The sequence below is a fragment of the Mastigoproctus giganteus genome, chromosome 3, assembly GCF_048544385.1.
Source record: "Mastigoproctus giganteus isolate SK-2022 chromosome 3, ASM4854438v1, whole genome shotgun sequence".
NCBI lineage: Eukaryota > Metazoa > Arthropoda > Arachnida > Uropygi > Thelyphonidae > Mastigoproctus > Mastigoproctus giganteus.
Genome location: NC_143577.1, coordinates 100005363 through 100029679, shown reverse-complemented (window position 1 = coordinate 100029679; position 24317 = coordinate 100005363). Strand labels below are relative to the sequence as shown.

General features: G+C 36.9%; 1 protein-coding gene across 1 annotated transcript in view; it reads right to left on the bottom strand.

Moving 5' to 3' along the window:
* Positions 1-2328: 2328 nt before the first annotated feature.
* The window catches only part of LOC150088184 (cyclin N-terminal domain-containing protein 1-like), a 133337-nt gene continuing 111348 nt past the window's right edge, over positions 2329-24317 (bottom strand). The window contains exons 6-7 of the mRNA XM_090370063.1: positions 17100-17196; positions 2329-2433 (exon numbers count right to left, since the gene is read on the bottom strand). Of these exons, the coding sequence (XP_090226189.1) occupies positions 2329-2433; positions 17100-17196 (202 nt within the window). The remainder of the gene's footprint in view (positions 2434-17099; positions 17197-24317) is intronic.

Below are 24317 nucleotides of genomic sequence, written 5' to 3'. Positions count from 1 at the left end.
TAGACCTGTTATTTTAACTTCTGTTCCATGGAAAATAATGGAGTGACTGGTTAAAGAGGTGATACAGGATGACCTAGACAAGACAGCAGCAATAGTTCGGACACAGCATAGGCTTGTTAAGGGGAAGTCTTGTCTGACCAATTTGATTGGATACTACAATGTGGTCACAAAGGAACTGGATGCTAAAAATAATTTTGATATCATATACTTGGATTTCAAGAAAACTTCTGATACTGTTGCACATGGAAGACTGCCATACAAACTGGAGTGGTATGGCATTAAGAGCAAGTTACTGCAATGGATAAAGGGATAGTTGAGTGGGAGACAGCAGACAGTGGTAATAAATGGACACTGCTCTATGTGGATTAATGTTATTAGCATTTGTGTATTTATCAATGATATTGATGAAGGTATATCCGGCTTCATATCCAAGTTTGCAGATGATACAAAGGTTGGCATGGTTATTAATGACACTAAAGACAGTATACTACTGCAAGGATCTAGAAAAGTGGCAACTGAAGTTTAACATTGACAAATGCAAAATACTGCATATGGGTAGCAGTAACCCAAGAGAAACATACCAACTCTGTGGCACTATGCTCGGGGAAGTGGAGAATGAAAAAGACCTGGGGGTAATTGTGCAGTCAGATATGACGTTCTCTGAGCAGTGCAGACTGGCTGCCAAGAACAGGTCATGGAATTTTGCTAGTAGAAACAAGGAGGTGATTATCCCTTTGTATAAGGCAATGATCAGGCCACAACTTGAGTACTGTATACAGGTATGGAGGCCTCATTTTAGGAAGGATGTAGAGTTGCTAGAACAAGTATAGAGAAGGGCAAGAAGATTGGTGAGAGGAACAAAGAGGTGCACTTATGAAGAAAGGCTTAAGTTTTGCAAGTTGCAGCATCTGGAGATTGAGGAGATAGACCTCAATCATATCACCTGTGAGGTGATCTGATTGAAGTCTATAAGGCCCTAAATGGTTTGAGCAGGCTCAATGCTGATGGGATACTTCCAGTTGCTCAGACCAAGAATCTGAGGGGGGAGTATAGATTCAAACTGAGGAAAGACTAGATGTGTGTAGAATAGATGTGCGGAAGTTTGCCTTTAGCCAACGGGTAGTTGACTGCTGGAACAGACTTCCATATGTTGTTGTTGTCAAAGTTGATAGCTGAAATAAATTTAAAGCTGAACTAAACAAACATTTGGAGTAACCGGATGGATGAAATGGGAAGCGTGTTTTTTTTTTTTTTTCTCTTTTGGCTGATGCTGTATAAGCTTGCTTTCTTGCATCATATGCCTCAACTAATGCTACGGCAATAGCATCATCAGATAGGTTAACACTATTGTAAAACATATAATATACAGTATTCCCAAATTTTACAGAAATTATGTGAATTTTGCAAGTGATGTAATTTTTTTGAGCACTACTGTATTATTTATTTATTTTTTTTTTTTTTTTTAGCCACTTCCTACCAATGTGTAAAGGTCTGGGTTTAATTCTCATTAGAACTTTAGCTCTGTCAATTATATATATATATAAATAAATATATATATATGTACTAAACATATTTTTTATTATTAAATTTGGTTCTACATGGGAGCATCAGGTTTGTGGTGACCGCAACCAACCAACCCACTCATTATATATAAACTAGCCCTGAAATGGATAGCCTAATGTGCCACAGATACATATAAATATATTAATATATAACACATCGAAATTAATGTAAAATTTAAAGAAAATTAATGAAAATGAACATTCTCCCTCTTGGCCATATATCTGCTATTGCTCAGGGGCTTTGAGCAGACACAGATACATAACTCCATAACACCCCTTAATAATTAAACGTCATCAGACACAACTCCAATGCGCGCGCGCACACGCACACACTTATTTGTTATTTATTTTTTAATTAGCCACTGGGTTGAATTCCTATTACTGACTTACACAGGAACATTAACTTTGTCAATTTTCAAAGTGATCAAAATGATTTATTCAGTACCTACCATCCTGCAAACATTCAAACTAGCCCTAAGCACATGCTCAAGGCATAACATAACATAACACTAACCACACAATCAGTTTATGGGTATGTGAGGGATTTAGTTAACCACAGTAGGCTGATCCCATACAGAATAGAGGTAAGACAAAAAAGCAGAGAGAGCAATGAAGAAGCTCATGTTTAAATGTTATAGTTTCCTTACATAATGTACATAACAATTTCAGTAACATAAAATTAGAAAAATCTTCTGGTATCTCTTTAATGTGTGATTTAATAGGAGCAAAGATAATTATTTTTTATGTTTATTTATATTCAACTTAATTAAGTTATATCTTCATCTTCTTGCAGAATTTCTATTAGGATATGACTAAAATCATCAATATCTTCGAATGGTATATGAGTTATGCAATGTAAATGCTTTATTACCTGAAAAAAGAAAAAAGTTAAACCACCAAAGAGAATTAAGGATTGAAACATTGCATTCATTATAATACAATGGAATCCTGATTTAAACTTTTCCCTACATTTAAAGGTATATTTTTTTTTCTGTAGTCCCAGGTAAAGTAATTTATTATTTTTCTCAATTTAACATAGGGCTTGGAAGAGATCTAGAGCAAAATCTAATGGAAGAAGAGCAATCTGGAGCATGTGGGAAAAAATTACTTCAAAAACAATAAGTTCTGGAAATAACCACCAGAGGAAAAACATTTTGCTGTTAATTATTGACCTGTTACATGGTCTGTGTGGTTGTGCAAACTGCAAATGAAGAACGCATGCCATTAAAACTAATACAACAATATCACTTTACTATTTGATGTCTGCATAATCAACAACACATTAGTGACATAGCTGTTGTCAAGCGTATTACCTTGATGCCATTCGTTCCTCCAATCAGTAGAAACAAACATAATAATTGCCGCTTCAGCTACAATATACAGTATACATATAGTATATCGATATACTGTACAATATACTGCATTGCGCATATGATATGCATAAAAAAATAATAATAATTAAATACCAATTGGCATATTTCTGCCTGTTCAGTTTCAACAAAATTTGGAATGGCTCGACAAATCTTTCTAAAAGAGCCACATACAAAATAAGGACATAGTGAGGACAATAGGTGCTTTAGAAGAAAAGTTACTCATTTTTAGAAGAAAATGACTTGACATCAACTTTTAAAATAAAAGTTACAATATTAGTTATTCATATTTAAGCATGCAAGTATGCCTAAACATTAGTAACTAATATAATCTTCTTTCATTTCATTTAACCAAGCGTTTCAAGTATTTGTTCGATTCCATCTCCAAAAGATGTAGACATGGGCTAATTCTGACAATCACTCACTGACTAAAGGAAAATTTTCAGATATTATACAAACGGTTCCTCTCAATTTAAATTATGTTATCTTTTGTATTTCGTTTGGCTAATTTACCTCAGTATTTAGTTTATTCAACCCTTTTAAGGCCTTAGCCATCTCAATCAGGCACTACTATTGTGCAGATGCCTACCACGTGACTTGGAGCTCGCTCTCGCTCTCTCTCTCTCTCTCTCTCTCTGCCCCCCACTCCCTCCCTCTCCTCTCATGCTTATCTCAATTCTTTTTTGCTGGCCCATTCTGAACTAAAGTTGTTCACTGCACTCATCACAATCATTTGGTCTATAATTTACTACTACACTCATTTTTGTTTTCTCAGTATTTATACCACATCAGACCACACCAATATAATTACCTACTGGAAATACTCATTTTGGATCTATATGCCTGGCAATTAAAACAATCTTTCACTTCTCTCATCTACTTTTGCCTTTCTGTATTTACGATATTCAAATTCTTCATTTATATATCAGAATTGTAGATTTAATCAGTACCTCAAATTCATCAAATTTGTTAACTACATTCCTATCATTAGTAAACAAACATACAAGCACGTCTTTTATGTTTGCTGTAACTCAAACACATACAATGACATCACCTACAGCAGTACTTTCTCCATCAATTTTTCATTTGAATATTAAGTTAATTTTGACACTCTTTGAACTGGGAAGTAATGAGGAATTCAGTAATTCCACATTGCTTCCCAGTCTCACAGTCAGCCCCAGTTTTCTGCATTAGTGTCATAAGAACCTGCAGTAGGCTTTGTACTTTCCCTAATTCCCAAATCACTACAAATCCCAAATAGGACTGTTGAAGTAGTGCCAGAATCTAATCTACCTCTGCTTTTAACTGCTGTTATTTTATTTTTATTATTTTTTTTTAATTTTTTTGGTAGTTGTTGACGCATCAGCTTCTGTGGCCATAATGCACCTCCCAAGGTTTTTGCAGTACTTTGATCCAAGCCCGAGGCAGGATTCGAACCCACGACCTTTGGGTTGCCAGGCAGGTACTTTACCCACCCGGCTAGCCCGGTCAGCTTAACTGCTGTTAAAATTGTCCCCCACCCCAAAATCTGAGGCAGATATCTGCTTCAGCAGCCTCAGAAAATATTCTTGCACCTTTTCTATTCAAGTCTATTCTGTCCTTAGAAAAGCAGTCCCTTTTGTTAACAAGGGCAGGCCATGCTGAGAAAAGTTCGAGAGCCCTAAACAATTTTTCTCTCACTTCCACTCTCTTCCAAACCCCCCCACCAATGCTTTGATTGCCACACTCAAGATATAAACTTTCTCTTATTATGTACCTATAACATCATTCCAAATTATATGCAACACTGGTGCACTCTAATTAATCTAGTAGTGAGAAGATAATAACAGATCCTGAATGAGAACAAGCTATTAAAGAATCATAGAGTAGCAAGGTATAGAGAAAGAGAAATAGAAAATGAGTGTGTAGTAGCCATCAGTGATAGCAAGTGAGTTATAAGTAGAAGAGACAACTTATGCAGATAATGTGAAGTGAGCCATAACTGGGAATAACTGTATATTAGTCTACCGAAAAATGAGAATAATCAGAAAAATGAACTAAAATTTTAAAATTTAAATATATTCAGTAAAATTAATACATTTGTTTAAATTTTTACATATGCTTTATATTAATTTCAAAATAGTAATACCATTTTTATTTCAGTAGTGGGTAGTCTTAACTTCCTTAAGAGAGAAATAATAAAATAATAAATAAGAAATAAAGATAAGGAATTAAAAGATGGAGTGTGTGAGGTTAACAGAAGGAGTGACAGGATTATGAGCATCAAACTGGAAGTGGGTGAACACTTGACCACAATAGTATGTGCGTATGCCCCGCAAGTAGGATGTGGGGAAGAAGAAAAGGACAGTTTTTGGATGGAAATGGATCAAGTGGTCATGGCAATACCTGAGAAAGAGCGGTTGATTGTTGGGGGCAATTTAAATGGACATTTAGGAAGAAGCAAGAGAGAGAGAGGAAGGAAGAGTGTGTGGAAGGTGGAGTATTGTGGAAAGAAATAGAGAAGGGGAGAGGATAGTAGAACACGAAGTGGCATTCAACCTGGCGATAGTTAACATCTACTTCAAAAAGAAAGAAAGTCAGCTGATAATATACAAGAGTGGGGAAAGGACAAGCCAGATTGACTATATCATGTGCCATAGGAGGTTTCTAAAGGAAATGAGGAACAGCAAGGTGATAAACGGAGAAAGTGTGTCTGCACAACATAGATTGCTTGTGATCGAATGGGAGGTTACAGTGGACGAAAGTAGGAAATATTGAAGACAGAGGGAGAAAAGGATAAAATGGTGGAGATTGAAAGAGGAGGGTTTGAGGAAGAAGTTTAGGGAAAAGGTGCTAAAAGGAATAAAGTTACCGGAAGACGTGCAAGAGTGGTGGAAGTTAAATAGTTGTATCATAAGGAAAGTTGGAGAAGAGTTGTTGGAGAAAACATCAGAAAAGGGGGTGCCAAAGGGAAAGGAGGCTTGGTGGTGGAATGAGGAAGTTCAATAGGTGATAAAACAAAATAAGGAGATGAAGAAAAGATGGGATTTAACAGGTAGCCAGGAAGATAAAAAAGCATATAAATTAGCAAATAAGGAGGCAAAAAAGGGCTGTGGCAATAGCAAAGGTGAGGGCAGTGGACAAGGCCTACGGGGAACTGGAAAGGAAAGATGGAGATAGGCAATTGATGAGAACAGCCAAAGCGAGAGACAAAGCATCAAAGGACTTCTCATCAATAAAACAGATAAAAGATGAGAGGGGAGTGGTTATACAGGACCAGGAGAAGGTTAAGGAAAGGTGGAAAGACTATTTTAAGAAGTTATTAAATGAGGAAAACCCAAGAGCATTATGCGAGGATGGAGAGACGAACGAAAGAGTAGTGGAAGGCATAAGCAGGAAAGAAGTGGAAAGCGCACTCAGAAAAATGAAGAGGGGGAAAGCAGTAGGTGTTGATCAGATACCAGTAGAGGTATGGAGAAGTCTGGGAGAAGGGATCGATATCCTATGGGACTTTATAGAAAAACTGTGGCAGCATGAGAGGATACCCCGATGAGTGGAGGGAAAGTATACTTGTGCCAATTTATAGAGGAAAGGGTGATGTGCAGGAATATGGGAACTACAGGGGCATAAAGTTAATGTCTCATTCGATGAAGTTCTGGGAAGGAATTGTGGAAGGAAGGATAAGGCAGGAGACGGAAATAGGAGAAGAACAGTTTGGTTTCATGCCGAGAAGAGAAACAACAGATGCGGTCTTTGCTTTAAGGCAGGTGATGGAAAGATACAGGGAGATGCAAGTAGAGTTGCACATGGTGTTCACAGACCTAGAAAAAGCGTATGATAGAGTGCCCAGACAAGAAGTATGGAGATGTATGAGGGAGAAAGGTGCATCAGAAAAGTACGTAAGGCTTGTGAAGGAAATGTACGAGGGAGCAGTGACTCGGGTTAAGAGTAGTGTAGGTTTGCCTTTGGCCAGCGGGTGGTTGGTTGGTGGAACCGACTTCCGTCACTTGTTGTTGAAGTTGATAGCCTAAACAAATTTAAGGCTCAACTGGAAAGGTATTTCGAACGAACGGAGGGGTGAAATGGGAGTGGTGTGTTTTTTTGTTTTTTTTTTGGCTGATGCTGAATAAGCTTGCTTTCTTGCATCATATGCCTCTACTAATGCTAATGCTAATGACTGAAGGGTTCTCTATAGAAGTTGGACAGCACCAGGGATCAGCTCTTAGCCCATATCTGTTTGATCTGATAATGGATGTGTTGGTGAGAGAAGTGAAGAGTAGAGCACCATGGAGTATGCTGTTCGCAGATGATAGCGTACTGTGCGAACCAGCCCAAGGAAAGGTAGAGAAGAAATTGGAGGAATGGAGGAAAGCACTGGAAGAGAGAGGCATGAGGATAAGTAGAACAAAGACAGAATATGTGGTATTGAATGGAGACGATGAGAGTTCTATAAAACTGCAGGAGGAAAAGCTACCATCAGTTTTGAAATTTAAGTATCTCGGATCGAACGTTAAGAGGGATGGAAGATTGAGTGCAGAAATACAGCATAGAGTGCAATGTGGATGGCTGAACTGGAGAAAGATGAGTGGGGTGCTGTGTGATAAGAAAGTAAATTGTAGAATGAAGCGAAGAGTGTATAAAACTGTGGTTAGAACAACATTGATGTACGGTGCTGAGACATGGGCAATTACAAGGGCCCAGGAGAAGATGGAAGTGGCAGAGATGAGGATGCTAAGATGGAGGTATTGTGTGACGAGGAAGGACAGGGTAAGAAATGACTACATCAGAGGTACGGTTAAGGTGGGGCCTCTGAGTAAAAAAAAATGCAGGAATCTAGGTTGAGGTGGCTTGGACAGGTAGAACAAAGAAGTGAGGAGAATGTGGGGAAGAGTTGTGAAAAGTTGGAGGTGATAGGAAAGAGGAAGAGGGGGAGACCTAAGCTGAGATGGAAGGACAAGGTGGCAGAGGATTTAAAAGATTGAGGATAGAGGAAGCCCAGGATAGGGAGGAATAGAGGAAAAGAATTAAAGACGGAAATGCCAACCCCATATAAACGTGGGAAGAAGGCGAAGATAAAGAAGGAGAAGAAATAAAGATAATAATTTTATTTTATATATTTGTTTTCAAAAGAGCCAATTGATAATTCTCAAATTTGCAAAATCTTTAGTAACAGAATTGATGTTCTTCCCCCACCTCCCTAACCTGAAAAGGTGGCTATAAATCTAGAATTTATTTAGGGTTCAATAAAGGAAGCGATCATGAAACACTACAGTAAAAGTCCAGAACAATTATGTTTTGAATGTCAAAATGAAAAAACACAACTGGCAACATGTACATGTAATAGTACATCTTCAAAGAAAAGAATATACAACTGCAATTATGCTACGTACAAATGTTGCAACCCTTTTGTACGCAGTCGGCCTAGAATGAATAAAAATGTATGTCACGTGTGAAAAAAATCTGAAATATAATCAACTGTTAACCTACCTTGACTCACTACAACTGTTTTTTTTTTTTTTTTTTTTCTGTTATTTTTCTGAATCTGGGAGTGGAATCATATCCTACCACATACCTTTCCCCATTAGTTTTTCTCTAAATGATGTGGCAGTATTTTCTGTTTTCATTCCAATTTATTATGAATTATGAGAAGTTGTTTAGTTAGCATCTATATTTTTTGTAATTAGTGTGTACAAGTATCTATCATCCAACTGGCATAATTCATCTACTCTCCCACAGCTCAGATTTGGTGTATAGATGAATAAGGGCATATTCTTGATTTAGTATTCTATATTTTACCCCATTATACTCGTCATGTGTACTCTTCTGAAAATGGCATTCTGTTATGCATGTTTGTGGAATAAAAAAGTCAGGTTAATATACAGTGTGTTACATTTCAAGCATGTTAAATTTTTTTCTTAAATTAATTTAAATTTTTGTTTCTGTGATTAGTAGAAGCAAACAGTAAATAACTAAATATCTTGTTATTGATTGGTTAACTAACAATAAATATTGGCATTAACAACCCCCAATCATGCGCTTAAAACCATGAGAGAGAGAGAGAGAGAGAGAGAGAGAGAGAGAGAGTGTGCGTGTGTGTGTGTTTTCAAGGGCAGATTTGCATGTTGTGCACACTGAAAAACCCATAACTCAAAGGAAGAACCCAATGTCCAAATCTCCCCACTTGAAATCAATTAACTGCACCCTTGAATGAAGAGGACTTTAGAAATTCCTCCAGTCACCAATGGGAATCAAACCCAGACTTCTCCAAATGAGTGGTAGATGATGATGATGTACTATGCCAACTAGGCTGATGCGGAGGGCAGTCAACTAAAAATATATAAAATTGTTCAACTAAAAATACATAAAATAATTAATAGTAGGCTCAATGATCTAATAAATTAAGCCATTGCAGTATTACTTATTTCTTTCTGGATTTTAATAATAATTAAAATAATTTATATTTATTGTTTTTGCTGTGATTAATATAATAATAGTAATAATTCATGATTATGTATTTATTAAACGGATAAGAAAAAAAAAAAAGTCATATGCACAAACTAAGAACATTTTTTCTGTACATCCACCATACTGCCCATTCATTCCTTTAATCAGACACAAACATAATACCAGTGTGTGCAACAATATATGGTATATGGACAGCCTAACGGCATGTTAAGAAAAAAATAATAATTACCAGATTTCTGGTGATTTGTTTTTTATGAAATTTGGGATGGATTAACAAATCTTTCTAAAAGAGCCAAATGTAAAATTTCACAAAAATCCATCCACTGGGAATTGCAAATATGCTAACATGCCTAAAAACCTGATAATTAATAACAATAGGATATAATAGAGGCTGATCCATTTTTTACACAACCCATTGGTCAATGGTAAAGTCTCCTACAAAGAAAAATATTCCCTTCATAGATACTAGTGACTTCAGACGCTGTTCCTATCGTCAAATGCTGTAGAATAATAGCCAAAACATTACTGTATTTGTACTTTACTTATTTTAAGAGTTAACCTGGTGTTTGAATATTGTAATTCTAATGATGTGCATACATTTTAAACCTAACTAACATGGTGTTTGATGTTTCCTCTTGAAAAGAATGCCAAAAGACAATGGCAATAATATTAAGTAATGCTGAGAACTACATGTGCACCCTTAATGAGCATATTCTTCACAGAGTCGCATCAAATACATTAAAAAGGGTACCAACTCAAGTGGCACTCCCAGAACATATTTTAACAGCTTTAGTAAAATTTTGTGTTTGATTTTAATAAAATTTTGTTGTACTGAAAATTGAGTTGCATTTTAACAGAATACCCCTGTAGAAGAATAAGTGAAAAAAAAAAAAAACAGATACAGCAAAACATCAAAAGAAATTTAAGTAATAAGGAGTGGGACAAATTATGTAAATCATAATTAATAAATGACTGTTTTCAATTCAGTGCTTAAAAAAAAAAAAACAAGTAATTAAAGGAATCAGGATATTAACATGGTGATAAGCTGTGTTCCATTTAAGGACGAGTGTCGGAAAGTTAATAAATCTTATAATTTATTATTCTTGCATCACAAGTCCTTTAACTTTTTGATGTGCAGATAAAACTTACACAAAACAAAAATATAAAGATCATAATAAAGGACATTTAATCCAACATATAAATTATGGATTAATTATCATAATTTGTAGCATTTAAATAGTGAAGAAAAATTACTAATCACTACAGTTTCATTTATAATGCATGCTCAACCACTGCTTTTTAAAATTTAAGGACCAATGTTTCTAATTATGCCTAAGGATTGAAGTACATACTATCAACCTAATTTTTAGTAAAGAAAAAATCTTTTACACAGTCTTTAATTGAATATTTTCCAACTCAGGGAACTCATAAGAAAAAAATTCATTCTTAAAACAGGTGTATACTTACTTTTAGCCATGTTAATTGGAATAAAACCCAAATTGTCTATCGCTATGTGATCACAAATTAATATTTTGATTTAGATTTTGTGTTGTTTACTGCAAATACTTTCTGGGTATATGCTTTCTTATTTTTGTAATTATAATAGGTTTTTTAGGACTGAAGTGGCTTTTTTTTTTTTTTTTTTTTTCCGCTAAATTTAGAAATTTCCAAGACATTACAGTCCTATAATGTCTTGGAAATGTAATTTCTGCAATTCTGTAAAGTTATATTCTATAATAATTTTTACATTTAATCCTTACCTTTTATAAACAAAATTATTGTAAGTTATCTTCTTTTTGGTAGCTTGTAATTTTAAATTCTTAAATTATCTGTTTAATTACTGTAATATTAATACGTTTAAATTCTTAAATTATCTGTTTAATTACTGTAATAGGAAAGTAATTTCATAATATTTTTTGTAAATTTAATGTAACCTTAATAATAGTTACCAATATACACTTTGAATGCAGTGTCACAGATTATCATGTTCAAACTGGAATAGCCATAGTAAATTCCTCTCAAAGTGGGTTCATCATATGTAGAACCTGGTATGTATTGAAACATCAATCTTGTAGATAATCCTAGTTGAAGTGAAGTACTAATCTAAACTTGGTGCATTGCTAGATGAAACCGAATCCCTAAATTTGATGCCCTAGAGACAAATAAAATTGGGGATTCAGCAGCATCGATTCAAGTATCTAGTGACCTGCTAAGTGATGGACTCCTGATATAGGCCTCAGGAGGCCATGGTCAAGAGCAGACTGCTCTGGTTCAAAATTACATTAATGCAACAAACAAGTTGTCAGTTTATAGTGGTCTAAGAAGATAACTATTCATATAGAAACTAACAACATTGAATACAAACTGACAATTTGGTGGATAAATATAGGAGCACGAGAAAAAATGCTGTGAGTTAGATAAGAATGCATTTATGTCTGCATTTTTGTTAAGGAATGATAGGAGAGACTACATGCTAAAACCCTTTTGGATTAATGAAGACTCAAAGCACTCTGCAAAGCTTCTGGAAGGGTAGAGGTTTTTCTTTCTTTTTTTAATCAGCATACCCTGATACACCCTGATACAGCTGCACATATTCGAGCAGTGTGGCACTGGAGGCAAATTGCTGCTATGGATAAAGGGATGGTTGAGTGGGAGAAGACAGAGAATGGTAATCAATGGAACACGGCTCTTCGTAGACTAATGTTATTAATGGAGTCCCCCAGGGTTCAGTGTTAGGTCCATTGTTGTTTTCTGTATTCATTAATGATATTGATGATGGTATATCAAGCTTAATGTCCAAGTTTGCAGACAATACGAAGGTCGGCACAGTTGTTAATGACGTTAATGACAGTATGCTGCAACAGGATCTAGAAGAGTTGAGTAGATGAACTGAGAGGTGGAAACTGAAGTTTAACAATGACAAATGTAAAGTACTGCATATGGGAAGCAGTAACCCCAGAGTAACATATCAACTGTGTGGTACTAAACTGACAGAGGCAGAAAAAGAAATGGACCTGGGGGTAATTGTGTAGGCAGATATAAGTTTTCTGAGCAGTGCAGATAGTCTGCAAGAGTAGCTCATGGTGCCTTGTCAATGATATACAGGAATTTTTCTAGCAGGGATAAGGAGGTGATTATCCCCTTGTATAAGGCAATTGTCAGGCCACACCTAGAGTACTGTATATACATCTGGAGGCCTCATTTTAAGAAGGATGTAGAGCTGTTGGAACGAATACAGAGAAGGGCAACAAGATTAGTGAATGGAACAAAGAGTTGCTCTTACAAAAAAAGGCTTAAGTTTTGCAAATTACAGTGTCTGGAGACTAGGCACCTGCGAGGTGATCTAACTGAGGTGTATAAAGCCTTGAATGTTTTGAGCATGCTCAATGCTGATGGGATTCTTCCTCTTGCTCAGAATAATCGCCTGAGAGGGCATAAATTCAAATTGAGGAAAGACAGTTGTAGAATAGATGTGCGGAAGTTTGCCTTTAGCCAGTGGGTGGTTGATTGCTGGAACAAACTTCCATCTGTTGTTGTAGAAGTTGATAGCTTAAACAGATTCAAGGCAGAACTAGACAAACATTTGGAGCAGGTCAATGCGTGAAATGAGAAGGGCGTGTGTGTATGTATGCTTTTTTTTTTTTTTTTTTTTTTTGGCTGATGCTATATAAGCTTGTTTTCTTGCATTATGTGCTATTGCTAATGCTAATTCTAAATGAAATCACCCATAACAAAACAGTCAACTGACTATCTTGTTATGGGTGATTTCAATTTACTTTAATGAATTTGAAATACAGTGAAGTCATCAAATGCAGATATTCTAAGGATATCAGAGATATGGTGCCACTCAGACACTAGGGATGGAAAATTCGAATAAGGAAAGTAAAATGCATGCAGTAATCCCAGATTAATGTTCTTCTCAACAGTGCAGATATGCTACCTGGACAGCTCATGGGGTTTTTTCAGTGATATACAGGAAATTTGCCAGCAAGGATAAGAAGCAATTATCCCACTGTATAAAGTACAGTTAGGCCACATCTTGAGTACTGCATACAAATCTGGAAGCCTCATTTTAGGAAGGATGCGAATCTATTTGAATGGATACAGAGAAAAACAATGAGATTAGTGAAAAGAACAAACAAAAAGGTAATCTTACCAGTAAATTGCATCAATTCTGCTAATCCAGAAAATCTAGATAGGCATGACAAGATTTGATTGAGGAATTTAAGGCTTTGAATGCATTGAGTAAGCTCAATGCCAATGGAATCCTTCCTCTTGCTCTAGATTGGAGTGAAGATAAATTAAAACTGAAGAACAATGGTTGCAGGATAGATATGTGGAAGTTTACCTTCAACCAAAGAGTAACTGATTGATGGAAAAAACTTCAGTGTGGCATCTGACATACCCGAGTGTTCAGGAATGAAAGTGTAGTAGTAGCACAGTCTTAGATGCATACATGATTTACTGTGAACTTTTTTGACCTGGTGGTCATGCTAGAGTATAAACAAGAACTTTTTTGTATTGTATTGTAGAAGTGGATAGTTTGAATAAATTCAAGGAAGAACTAGAAAAATTATTAAAGGGGAATGGACTGATGGTATGCAAAGTTTCTTTGATATTTTTTTTTTGCCTGACGCTACTACTGCACTCTCATTCCTGACCACTCAAGTATAATGTATAAGCTTGCTTTCTTGAATCGTTTGCCACTAATATCAGTACATTTAAGATAAATACTAGGGACATGAATACTCCAACCTAATCATCATAGGTCAGATAGCAACACAGGACTGACGGCACAAAAATTCTTAGCAGGGAGTTATTCTGAAATTCAAAGTTGGATGTGAGAGAGAGAGACCGATGACAGTTTAATATTCTACATTACTTCTATTAGCAATTGTACAACCAAAGACAAATACAGAGGAATTATGGACGACCTCTAAAACAGTAGTCACAGAAGCCATGAATGCATAAATACCATTAAGATAATATAGAATGAGGATGCCAAGATGGATGGAGCTGGCCCATTTAGTAGAGCAGAAAAAGATTGTATGGAAGAGTTAGAGCAATAAGAAGCATTTAAGCCTACAGTGGCTATAAGTTGATCTGTAATAACACCACAGAAAAGGTAATGGGTGATTATGAGAAATCACGGGCAAGGTGGACAAATAATAGGGAATAAGAAGTTCTTATATGTGAATATAAAGAAGAAAAAAAAAAAAAAGAATCAGATCAGACCTTTTAGGTAATGGATACAGGAAAATCTTGGATAACACATCTGTTCAAAGTACACAGTGCATCTGTGCAAAGTACAAATGCACAAAGACATACAAAGCACATCTGTGCAAAATATCCATTCATTTCTTCAGAACAGTAAATTCTGACAAAATGAATGGGTACTTTGCATTCATCTTTACAGAACAAAGATTTTTCATGGCAAGGAGAATCTGTAAAAGAAGCTAATCAGTATGAAGTTGCTGATATTGAAATTACAGGTTGTTTATCAGAAAAACTTTCAAGCCTAAAGGCAAGTAAGGCTCCTGAGAGTGACAGCACATAACCAGTAATTTCAAGGGAGGTGGCAAAAGAGTGCAACAAACCATTAAGATTAATTATGAGGACATCATTAGACTCACAGGGGATTCCTTTGAATTGGAGAAGTGCCGATATTTCTAAGAATGACATGAAACTACAGATTAATCAGTCTGATTTCAGTGAAGGAAAAATCATGAAAGCAATGATAAATATTGCAATATAGGAACATTTGGATAGAATGGAATGGAATGCCGAAGAAAACACTAAAAAGTTTTGTAAAAGGAAAGTTTTGTTTAATCAATCTAGGAAGCTATTTTGACAGTCACTCATGAGTTGGATATAGGAGATAATTTTGACACTGTTTATTTAGAATTTAGCAAAACATTTGATTTTGTACTGCATGAGAGTTATTACATAAGCGGAACCATATTGGAACACAGGTAACATTCTAAGAGAGATCGCAAGGTGGCTGCAGAGCAAGAGATACAGAATTATGATTAATGGGAAATGTTCAAACTGGGCTAACATTAGAGGTGGGTGTTTCCTCAAGGATTAGTACTGGTCGAATATTTCTGATTTTCTTAAATAACAAACAGACCCAGGCTGTGATACCAAATTTGCAGTTGATGTGAGAATGGGAAGAGTAGTTAATGACCAGTATCAAGCAGTACTCCTTCAGGATGACTTGGATAAAATGCAAGGATGACATGCAGAAAAGTAGCAATTTTTAGCGCTACAAAATTCAAGGTTTATACTTGAAAAATAACAATCCCAAAATAACACACACTAAGAATTCTTGAATTTAAATGAGCAGAGGACAAAAGAGAGAAATTTAGGGCCTGTGATTCAGGGACATCAAGTTTTCTGTGCAGCATAGATTGGTGTAGACCAGAGATTTATCAAACACTGCTAGAGACAGGGAGATCATAATCTCATACTATAATAAAATTATAAAATGAGACCACACTATGAATACTGTGTCCAGGTATGGAAATGAGATCTAAAAATGACATTCAGCTTTTGTTTTGAAAGTTCCAAAGATGGGCATCAATGCTTAATGAGATTGGCAAAATTGTGTCCATATGAGAAAAGATTTTGAACACGTGGACTACAGAACTTGGTAACCTGCGCCTAAGAAGGAATCTGATGGAGGTCTATAAGAGAGGGATAGTAAAACAAATGAAGGTGAAATTTTCCCAGTTATAAATGACTGGGGGACAAAAATTAAAATACAGGGATAGACTGGACTGCAGAAACTTTCTTCTGGTCAGCAAATTGTTAATTACTGGAACAAGTTGCCTCCAGGCAACTTGTTCCATTAGACTGACAGCTTGGAGAAACTGAAAAGTTAGCTGGATTAGCATCTAGGTGAAGAGAGAAATGGATAGGTTTTTTTTATTTTATTTTTTTTTTTTGTTTGTGCAGTAAAAGTTCCTTACTCCATATGAATATATTGTTTAATGTTCATACCAATGTTAATACTTCATATCAAACAGATAAGAAACAAAAAACAATCTCTTCATTGTTTTTTTAATACTTAATGACAATTACCAGTTCATATATTATGTTCAGAAATCACAGACTATGGATGTTTAGGCCAATAAATTGCAAAAAAAATTTGTTCATGAAGGAATACTGGGTATTTTTTGTATATCTGTTGGTGAATGCTCATTAGAAATTCACTAAATTTTTAAAATAGGCACTGGTATAGTTGCATGAAAAGTTAAATAGACAGCACCATCTTGCAACATTATGTACGTTAAAAAACATTAATTTTCATTTTATACTCAAGAAGTATTCTTCTCTAGGAAGTGTTTAATATGATCCCTTCAAAAACTTGTACTGTAATATACCTACTTTTATCTACTAGGCATTTTAATACACTCTTAGTGATAACAGAAACTATCCAAAGGGAATTAATAAAATGCTCAGCTTTGAAGTATAGTTGAGCAGGTTACTTATTCCTCTGCCAATTCCTATTGTTTACTGGCATTCAACATGATTATTATGAACCATCCTCATAAAGCTGTTGTTTTATTTTGGTAGCCACACAAAATACACAGAAAAATCAATCTACAGAAGACATTTCAGTTAACACTATCTATCTCTCAATAACATGCACACATTGTTTCTTACTCTTATTAATATTTCAAAACTAAAAAATAAAATCTTTAAAACTGTTCACACAAACCTTTTTTTGAAGATGAGGAATTACAAAGTGTGATGCAGTAACAATGAGAGCCACTGTGAGGAGAAGATAATCTGCTTTGACAGAGGATAATTCTTCACTGAGTGCAAAGAATAAAGTAAATATATGAGACTAATGATAAATTTAAAACAGCACATATTTAATGACTGGAGAAGGAAATGAATATAATTCATGAATATAACACAACATTTATAAAATGATTACTGTATTGCTATTTATTCCTCTTCATATGATGTGATCAGATCACTGGTGGTGTCAAAATCATGAAAGGTCACCAAGCAAGATAACATATGGGATGAGATACACTTGAATAGAAGGGGTGCAAGATTATTTGCCAATGCTATCGAGGAAGTGATTGGTGGTTAGGAAAACTGCTAGCTTGGGGGGGGGGAATACACAGACTAATAGTTTAACTAGAGCTACAGGCAGAGGTGAAAGTGATTCTTGCATTGCTATTATTAGTATATGTAGAAGTCTGGAAAGCAAAGTGTCTGGGATTTCAGGCTCTATTGTGAATTATCATGGAACAAATGAATACGTGGGCTTGTTAGCAAGTACTAAGGGATTTTCTCTTATATTCCTGCTTATTCTTCCTCACAGGCAACTAGAGGGAGGAATACTCTTGATTTGATTATCAGCAGTGATTCTTCATGCATTAAGAATCTGCAGATAAATGAACCACTAGGTGGCAGTGATCACAGTGTGCTGAAGTGGGATTTACTCAAAGAGGTAACTACCATTAGGGGTAAAGGGAAGGGTTATTGCTTTCGTAAAGGCGACTACGATGGACTGAGACAGTATTTAAATTCTATACAGTGGGACCAACTGATGATGTTACCAACATCATCAGTTGGTCCCACTCAAATATTTGTTTGTTAGCTACCTGATCCTGCTCAGGTAGCTAACAAACAAATATTTACCGACAGTAAATGCAAAATGGGAAGCATTCAAATAACTTATCTTGGAAGCTACTAGACTTTACATACCAACTAAGAAATACTGTTCAAGGTTTAGGCCTAAATGGATGTCAGATGAACTGATGAGGCATATGGCAGAGAAGAAACATGCATGGGATACATACAAATTAACACATGACAGAGAAGCCTATGATAGATACAAGTTGATCTGTAACCAAGTTACAAAGGAGGTTAGGCAGGCGAAGGCAGATTACGAGAAATCTTTGGCAAGGGATGCAGAGAAAAACAGCAAAGAGTTCTTTACTTATGTAAACTCTAGAAGGAAGGGGAGGAATCAGATTGGTCCACTTGATATCGATGGGTCAACTGTTGATGATCCTGCTCAGGTAGCTAACAAATAAATGAATATTTTGCATCGACATTCACACATGAGGAGTTATTTAGCGAGGGGAAAGCCAGAGGTGTATTCAACTCTAGCAGTAAGCTAGAGAATCTTGTAATAACTGAGAGTAAAGTGGAGGAGAAATTGTTGAAGATAAACACAAGAAAGGCACCTGGCGTGAATGGGATCTATCCAGTTATATTAAAGGAGGCAGCAAAGGAAGTAAGCAAACCCTTAGACATAATTATGAGAGCTTCCTTGGACTCAGGGGAGGTACCCATAGACTGGAGATGTGCAAATGTGACCCCAATTCACAAAGCAGGATCAAAAGCTGACACAAGCAATTATAGACCTGTGAGTTTAACCTCTGTTCCAGGAAAATTAATGGAGGCACTAGTTAAAGAAGCACTGCAGGATCATTTAGACAAGACTTCAGTTATAGCTCGGACACAGCATGGTTTTGTTAAGGGGAAGTCTTGCCTGACCAATTTGATTGGATACTATGATGGAGTCACAAAGGAACTGGATGCAGGGAATAACTTTGATATTATATACTTGGATCTTAGAAAGGCTTTTGATACTGTTGCACATGGAAGACTGCTGCACAAATTGGAGCAGTGTAACATTGGAGGCAAATTGCTGCTGTGGGTAAAGGGGTGGCTGAGGGGGAGAAGACAGAGAGTGGTAATCAATGGACACTGCTCGTCGTGGACTAATGTTATTAGTGGAGTCCCTCAGGGCTCGGTGTTGGGTCCATTGTTTTCTGTATTCATAAATGATATTGATGATGGTATATCAAGCTTAATGTCGAAGTTTGCAGACGATACAAAGGTAGGCAGGGTTGTCAAGGACGCTACTGACACTATGCTGCTGCAACAGGATCTGGAAAGGTTGAGCAGATGGGCTGAGAGGTGGCAAATGAAGTTTAACATTGACAAATGTAAAGTACTACACATGGGAAACAGCAACCCCAGAGCAATGTATCAACTCTGCGGTATTACACTGACAGTGGTAGAGAATGATAGGGACCTGGGGGTGGTTGTGCAGGCAGATATAAAGTTCTCCGAGCAGTGCAGACGGGCTGCAAGAGTAGCTCATGGTGTATTGTCAATGATATATAGGAAATTTTCTAGCAGGGATAAGGAGGTGATTATTCCCTTGTATAAGGCAATGGTCAGGCCACACCTAGAGTACTGTATACAGGCCTGGAGGCCTCATTTCAAGAAGGATGTAGAGCTGCTGGAACGAGTACAGAGAAGGGCAACAAGTTTAGTGAATGGAACAAAGGGGTGCTCTTACAAAGAAAGGCTTAAGATTTGCAAATTACAGTGTCTGGAGACTAGGCACCAGCGAGGTGATCTGATAGAGGTGTATAAAGCGTTGAATGGTTTGAGCATGCTCAATGCTGATGGGATACTTCCTCTCGCTCAGAATAATCACCTGAGAGGGCATAAATTCAAATTGAGGAAAGACAGATGTAGGATAGACGTGGGAAATTTGGCTTTAGCCAGCGAGTGGTTGGTTGGTGGAACAGACTTCCATCCCTTGTCGTGGAAGTTGATAGCCTAAATAAGTTTAAGGCTCAGCTGGACAGGTATTTTGAACGAACAGAGGGGTGAAGTGGGAGTGTTTTTTTTTTTTTTTTTTTTTTTTTGGCTGATGCTGCATAAGCTTGCTTTCTTGCATCAAATGCCTCTACTAATGCTAATGCTAAAAAGGAACCAGCAGTAATCCCCCATCAATACAGGATCCCTTTAACCTTGGTACCACTTTTCCATCGTGGAAATATCTTGATGACACCACTCCCCTTGTTCATCACTCACATCTCCCAGATTTTCGGGGGAAGATTCGAGATGGGAATGAAGAAAATATATTTTCACATTTGACAGCCATTTTTTTGTAGCACTTGAGTAAATTAGACACCAACATTTCAGTTTTTTTCTTTCCTATTACCCAAAAAACCATGTACCTCATCTTAAATGATCGCCAAGCTGCCAATTCCACCTCCTTTAACTGGGTTTCAGACAGTCTTTCAGGAGTTTCCTAATTTGAAGTCCTATGAAAATTCCTTCCTTAAGTTTGGCATATGTTAAATTGGGAAACACACTTCTCAAGTATGCATATCTATTACCTTCTTTATCTAGTCCCTTCACGAAATTTTTCAATCATCCAAGTTTGATGAGCACGGGTGGAAGAAGAACTTGTTTGATTGCACTAAAGGAATATATTTTACATTACAATGTCCTGTTATTAAGTCATCCTGCTTGTCCCAATGTTCCATAACATAATGTTCTTCTGTTGCATGGCTGTCCCACAAACCCAAACAACAACAATATTTTGCGAACCCCCCCTCCCCCAACCGCCAACAATATCTGACATCAAAGGCGGATATTGTTGGGATAGCAGAGACGTGGTATCACACAGATATAAGGAATGCAGAACTGGAATTTTGGGAGTACAATGTGTACAGAAAGGATAGACAGGATAGGAAGGGAGGAGGTGTTATGCTGTTAATTAAGAAAAACATAAAATCAAAAGGAGTGCATCCAGTTGATATAGATGAACAGTGCACTGCTGAGTCAGTTTGGTGTGACATAAGCGCTGCAAGCAAAAATAAGAATACGAGTGTGTTATACGCCTAATGACTCAAATGAGTACAATGAACAATTTTACAGAGAAATAGAGTGGGCTAGTAAATCAGAATGTCTTATAATGGGGAATTTTAACTTCCCAGATATTGACTGGAACTTGTGGTTTGGTCACTCACACACTAGTAAGACTTTTTGGGATTTATTGGATGACTGTTTTCTGCAGCAGCATGTTCAAGAGGCAACCAGAGAGGGTAATACCCTTGATCTGATTATCAGCAGTGATCATTCGTGTATTAAGAATTTGCAGATAAAGGAACCACTAGGTGGCAGTGATCACAGTGTACTGACGTGGGATTTACTTAAAGATATAATTACCATCAGGGGTAAAGGAAAGGGTTTTTGCTTCCATAAAAGTGAATACGGTGGTCTCAGACAGTTTTTAAATTCTGTACAGTGGGATCAACTGACAATGTTACCAACAGTAAATTCTAAGTGGGAAGCATTCAAGGAATTAATCGTGTATGTTACTAAAAGTTTCATACCTATTAAGAAATATTGTTCAAGGTTTAAGCCTAAATGGTTATCAAATGAACTAATGAGACTCGTGACAGAGAAGAAAAATGCATGGGATGCATATAAATTATCAAGCGACTCAGAAGCCTATGGCAGATATAAGCTAGTCTGTAATCAGGTCACAAAGGAGGTTAGGCGGGCGAAGGCAGATCACGAGAAATCTTTGGCAAAAGATGCTAAGAAAAACAGCAAAGATTTCTTTACTTACATAAACTCTAAAAGGAAGGGGATGAATCTGATTGGTCCACTTGATATCGATGGTTCCACTGTTGATGATCCTGCTCAGATAGCAACAAACTGAATGAGTATTTTGCATCTACATTCACACATGAGGAATTATTAAGGTTTGAAAGTGGCAGAAGGTTATTAAATTGTAGCAGGGTACTTAATGATTTTGAAATAACTGAGAGCTAAGTGTAGGAGAAACTGTTGAAGTTAAACATAAGAAAAGCACCTGAGGTGGATGGGATCTATCCAGTTATATTAGAGGCAGCGGCAAAGCAACTAAGCAAACCCTTAGCCATAATTATGAGAGAATCCTTGCAGGGGAAGTCCCCATGGACTGGAGATGTGCAAATGTATCACCAATTCACAAAGGGGGATCGAAGGGTTACACGAATAATTACAGACCAGTTAGTTTAACTTCTGTTCCTGGTAAAATAATGGAGTCACTGGTTAAAGATGCATTGCAGGATCATCTAGACAAGACAGCAGCAATAATTCAGACACAGCATGGGTTTGTTAAGGGAAAGTCTTGTCTGACAAATTTGATAGGATATTATGATGTGGCTACAAAGGAACCGGATGCAAAAAATAATTTTGATATCATATATTTGGATTTCAGGAAAGCTTTTGACACTATAGCGCATGGAAGACTATTGTACAAATTGGACCAGAATGGTATTAAGGGTAAGTTGCTACAATGGATAAAAGGATGGTTGAGTGGGAGAAGACAGAGGATGGTAATTAATGGGTGCTGCTCTTCGTGGACTAATGTTATTAGTGGAGTCCCACGGGGTTCCGTGTTGGGTCCTCTGTTGTTTTGTATATTTATCAATGATATTGATGAAGGTATATCAGGCTTAGTGTCGAAGTCTGCAAATGATACAAAGGTTGGCATGGGTTGTTAATGACAGTAATGGCAGTGTGCTACTGCAACAGGAACTAGATAATTTGGGTAGATGGGCTAAGAAGTGGCAACTAAAGTTTAACCTTGACAAATGCAAAGTACTGCATATAGGTAGAAGTAACCCCAGAGAAATGTACCAACTGTGGTACTACACTTAAAATAGTAGAAAATGAAAAAGACCTGGGAGTAATTGTGCAGTCAGATATGAAGTTTTCTGAGCAATGCAGACAGGCTGCCAGGGCAGGTCATGGGATTTTGTCAATGATATATAGGAATTTTGCTAGCAGGGAAAAGGAGGTGATTGTCCCTCTGTATAAGGCAATGGTCAGGCCACGCCTTGAGTACTGTGTACAGGTCTGGAGGCCTCATTTTAGGAAAGATGTATATTTGCTTGAGCGTGTACAGAGAAGGGATCCTCTTACCAAGAGAGGCTTTAGTTCTGCAAATTGCAGTTTTTTTTTTTTTTTTTTGGTAGTTGTTGGCGCATAGACTTCTGTGGCCATAATGCACCTCCTAAGGTTTTTTGCAGTACTTTGATCCAAGCCCGAGGCGGGAATCGAACCCGCGACCTTTGGGTTGCCAGGCAGGCACTTTGCCTACCCGGCTAGCCCGGTCGGCCAGCAAATTGCAGTGGCTGGAGACTAGGCACCTGCACAGTGATCTGATTGAGGTGTATAAGGCCTTGAATGGGTTGAGCACGCTGAATTCTGATGGGATCCTTCCACTTGTTCAGATTACGAACCTAAGGGGGCATAAATTCAAATTAAGAAAAGATAGATGTAGAATAGATGTGCGGAAATTTACCTTTAGCCAGCGGGTGGTTAATTGCTGGAACAAACTTCCATCTGTCGTAGAAGTTGATAGGTTAAATAAATTTAAGAAGGAACTGGACAGGCATTTGGAGGGAATGGTGTGATTTTCTTTTTTTTTTTTTTTTTTTTTTTTGGCTGATGCTGCATAAGCTCATACACTTGCATATGTAAACCATCCACTACTACTAAAAAGGGCAGCCATTATCAACCCACTGCAGGATGGAAGCCTCCTCAACAATTCATGTTGAGGGAAATGGACCATAATCTGCCATGCTGGTCCAGTGCGGGTTGGCAGATCGACCGTATTCAGCAGTCAGGGGCTTGAACCCCGGTCTACTCAATCAGCCAATACTACTACTACTACTACCTAGTTCTTTCAGAAGTCCAATAATGTCTTTGCAAAAATACATACTGTCCTCTGTAGCAACACATTTCGAAAACTTTTGATATCTTTTTCGAAACACTGAAATCTTTATTCCTGCTGCAATCATATTCCACTGTTGTAACCTAGAACCTTTTTTTTTTTTTTTCGGAGTCACATTTTTATATCAACTAGAAAATCGTTCAACTCATCTTGTATGACTAAATGTACCTCACTACTTAAACTTACTGGCTGATAGTCGATATCTTGTGAAGTGGAGGCTTCTGGGGAAGCCTCAACTTAACTTGATCACTATCTTCCCCACTACTATTATTCCAAGTTTTGGGGGGCACTGGTAGTGACAAATCATCACTTTGTGGAACGGGCGAAATTGTAGAAGGTATATTTGGATATAGAGTAGAGTAGAGTAGAGTG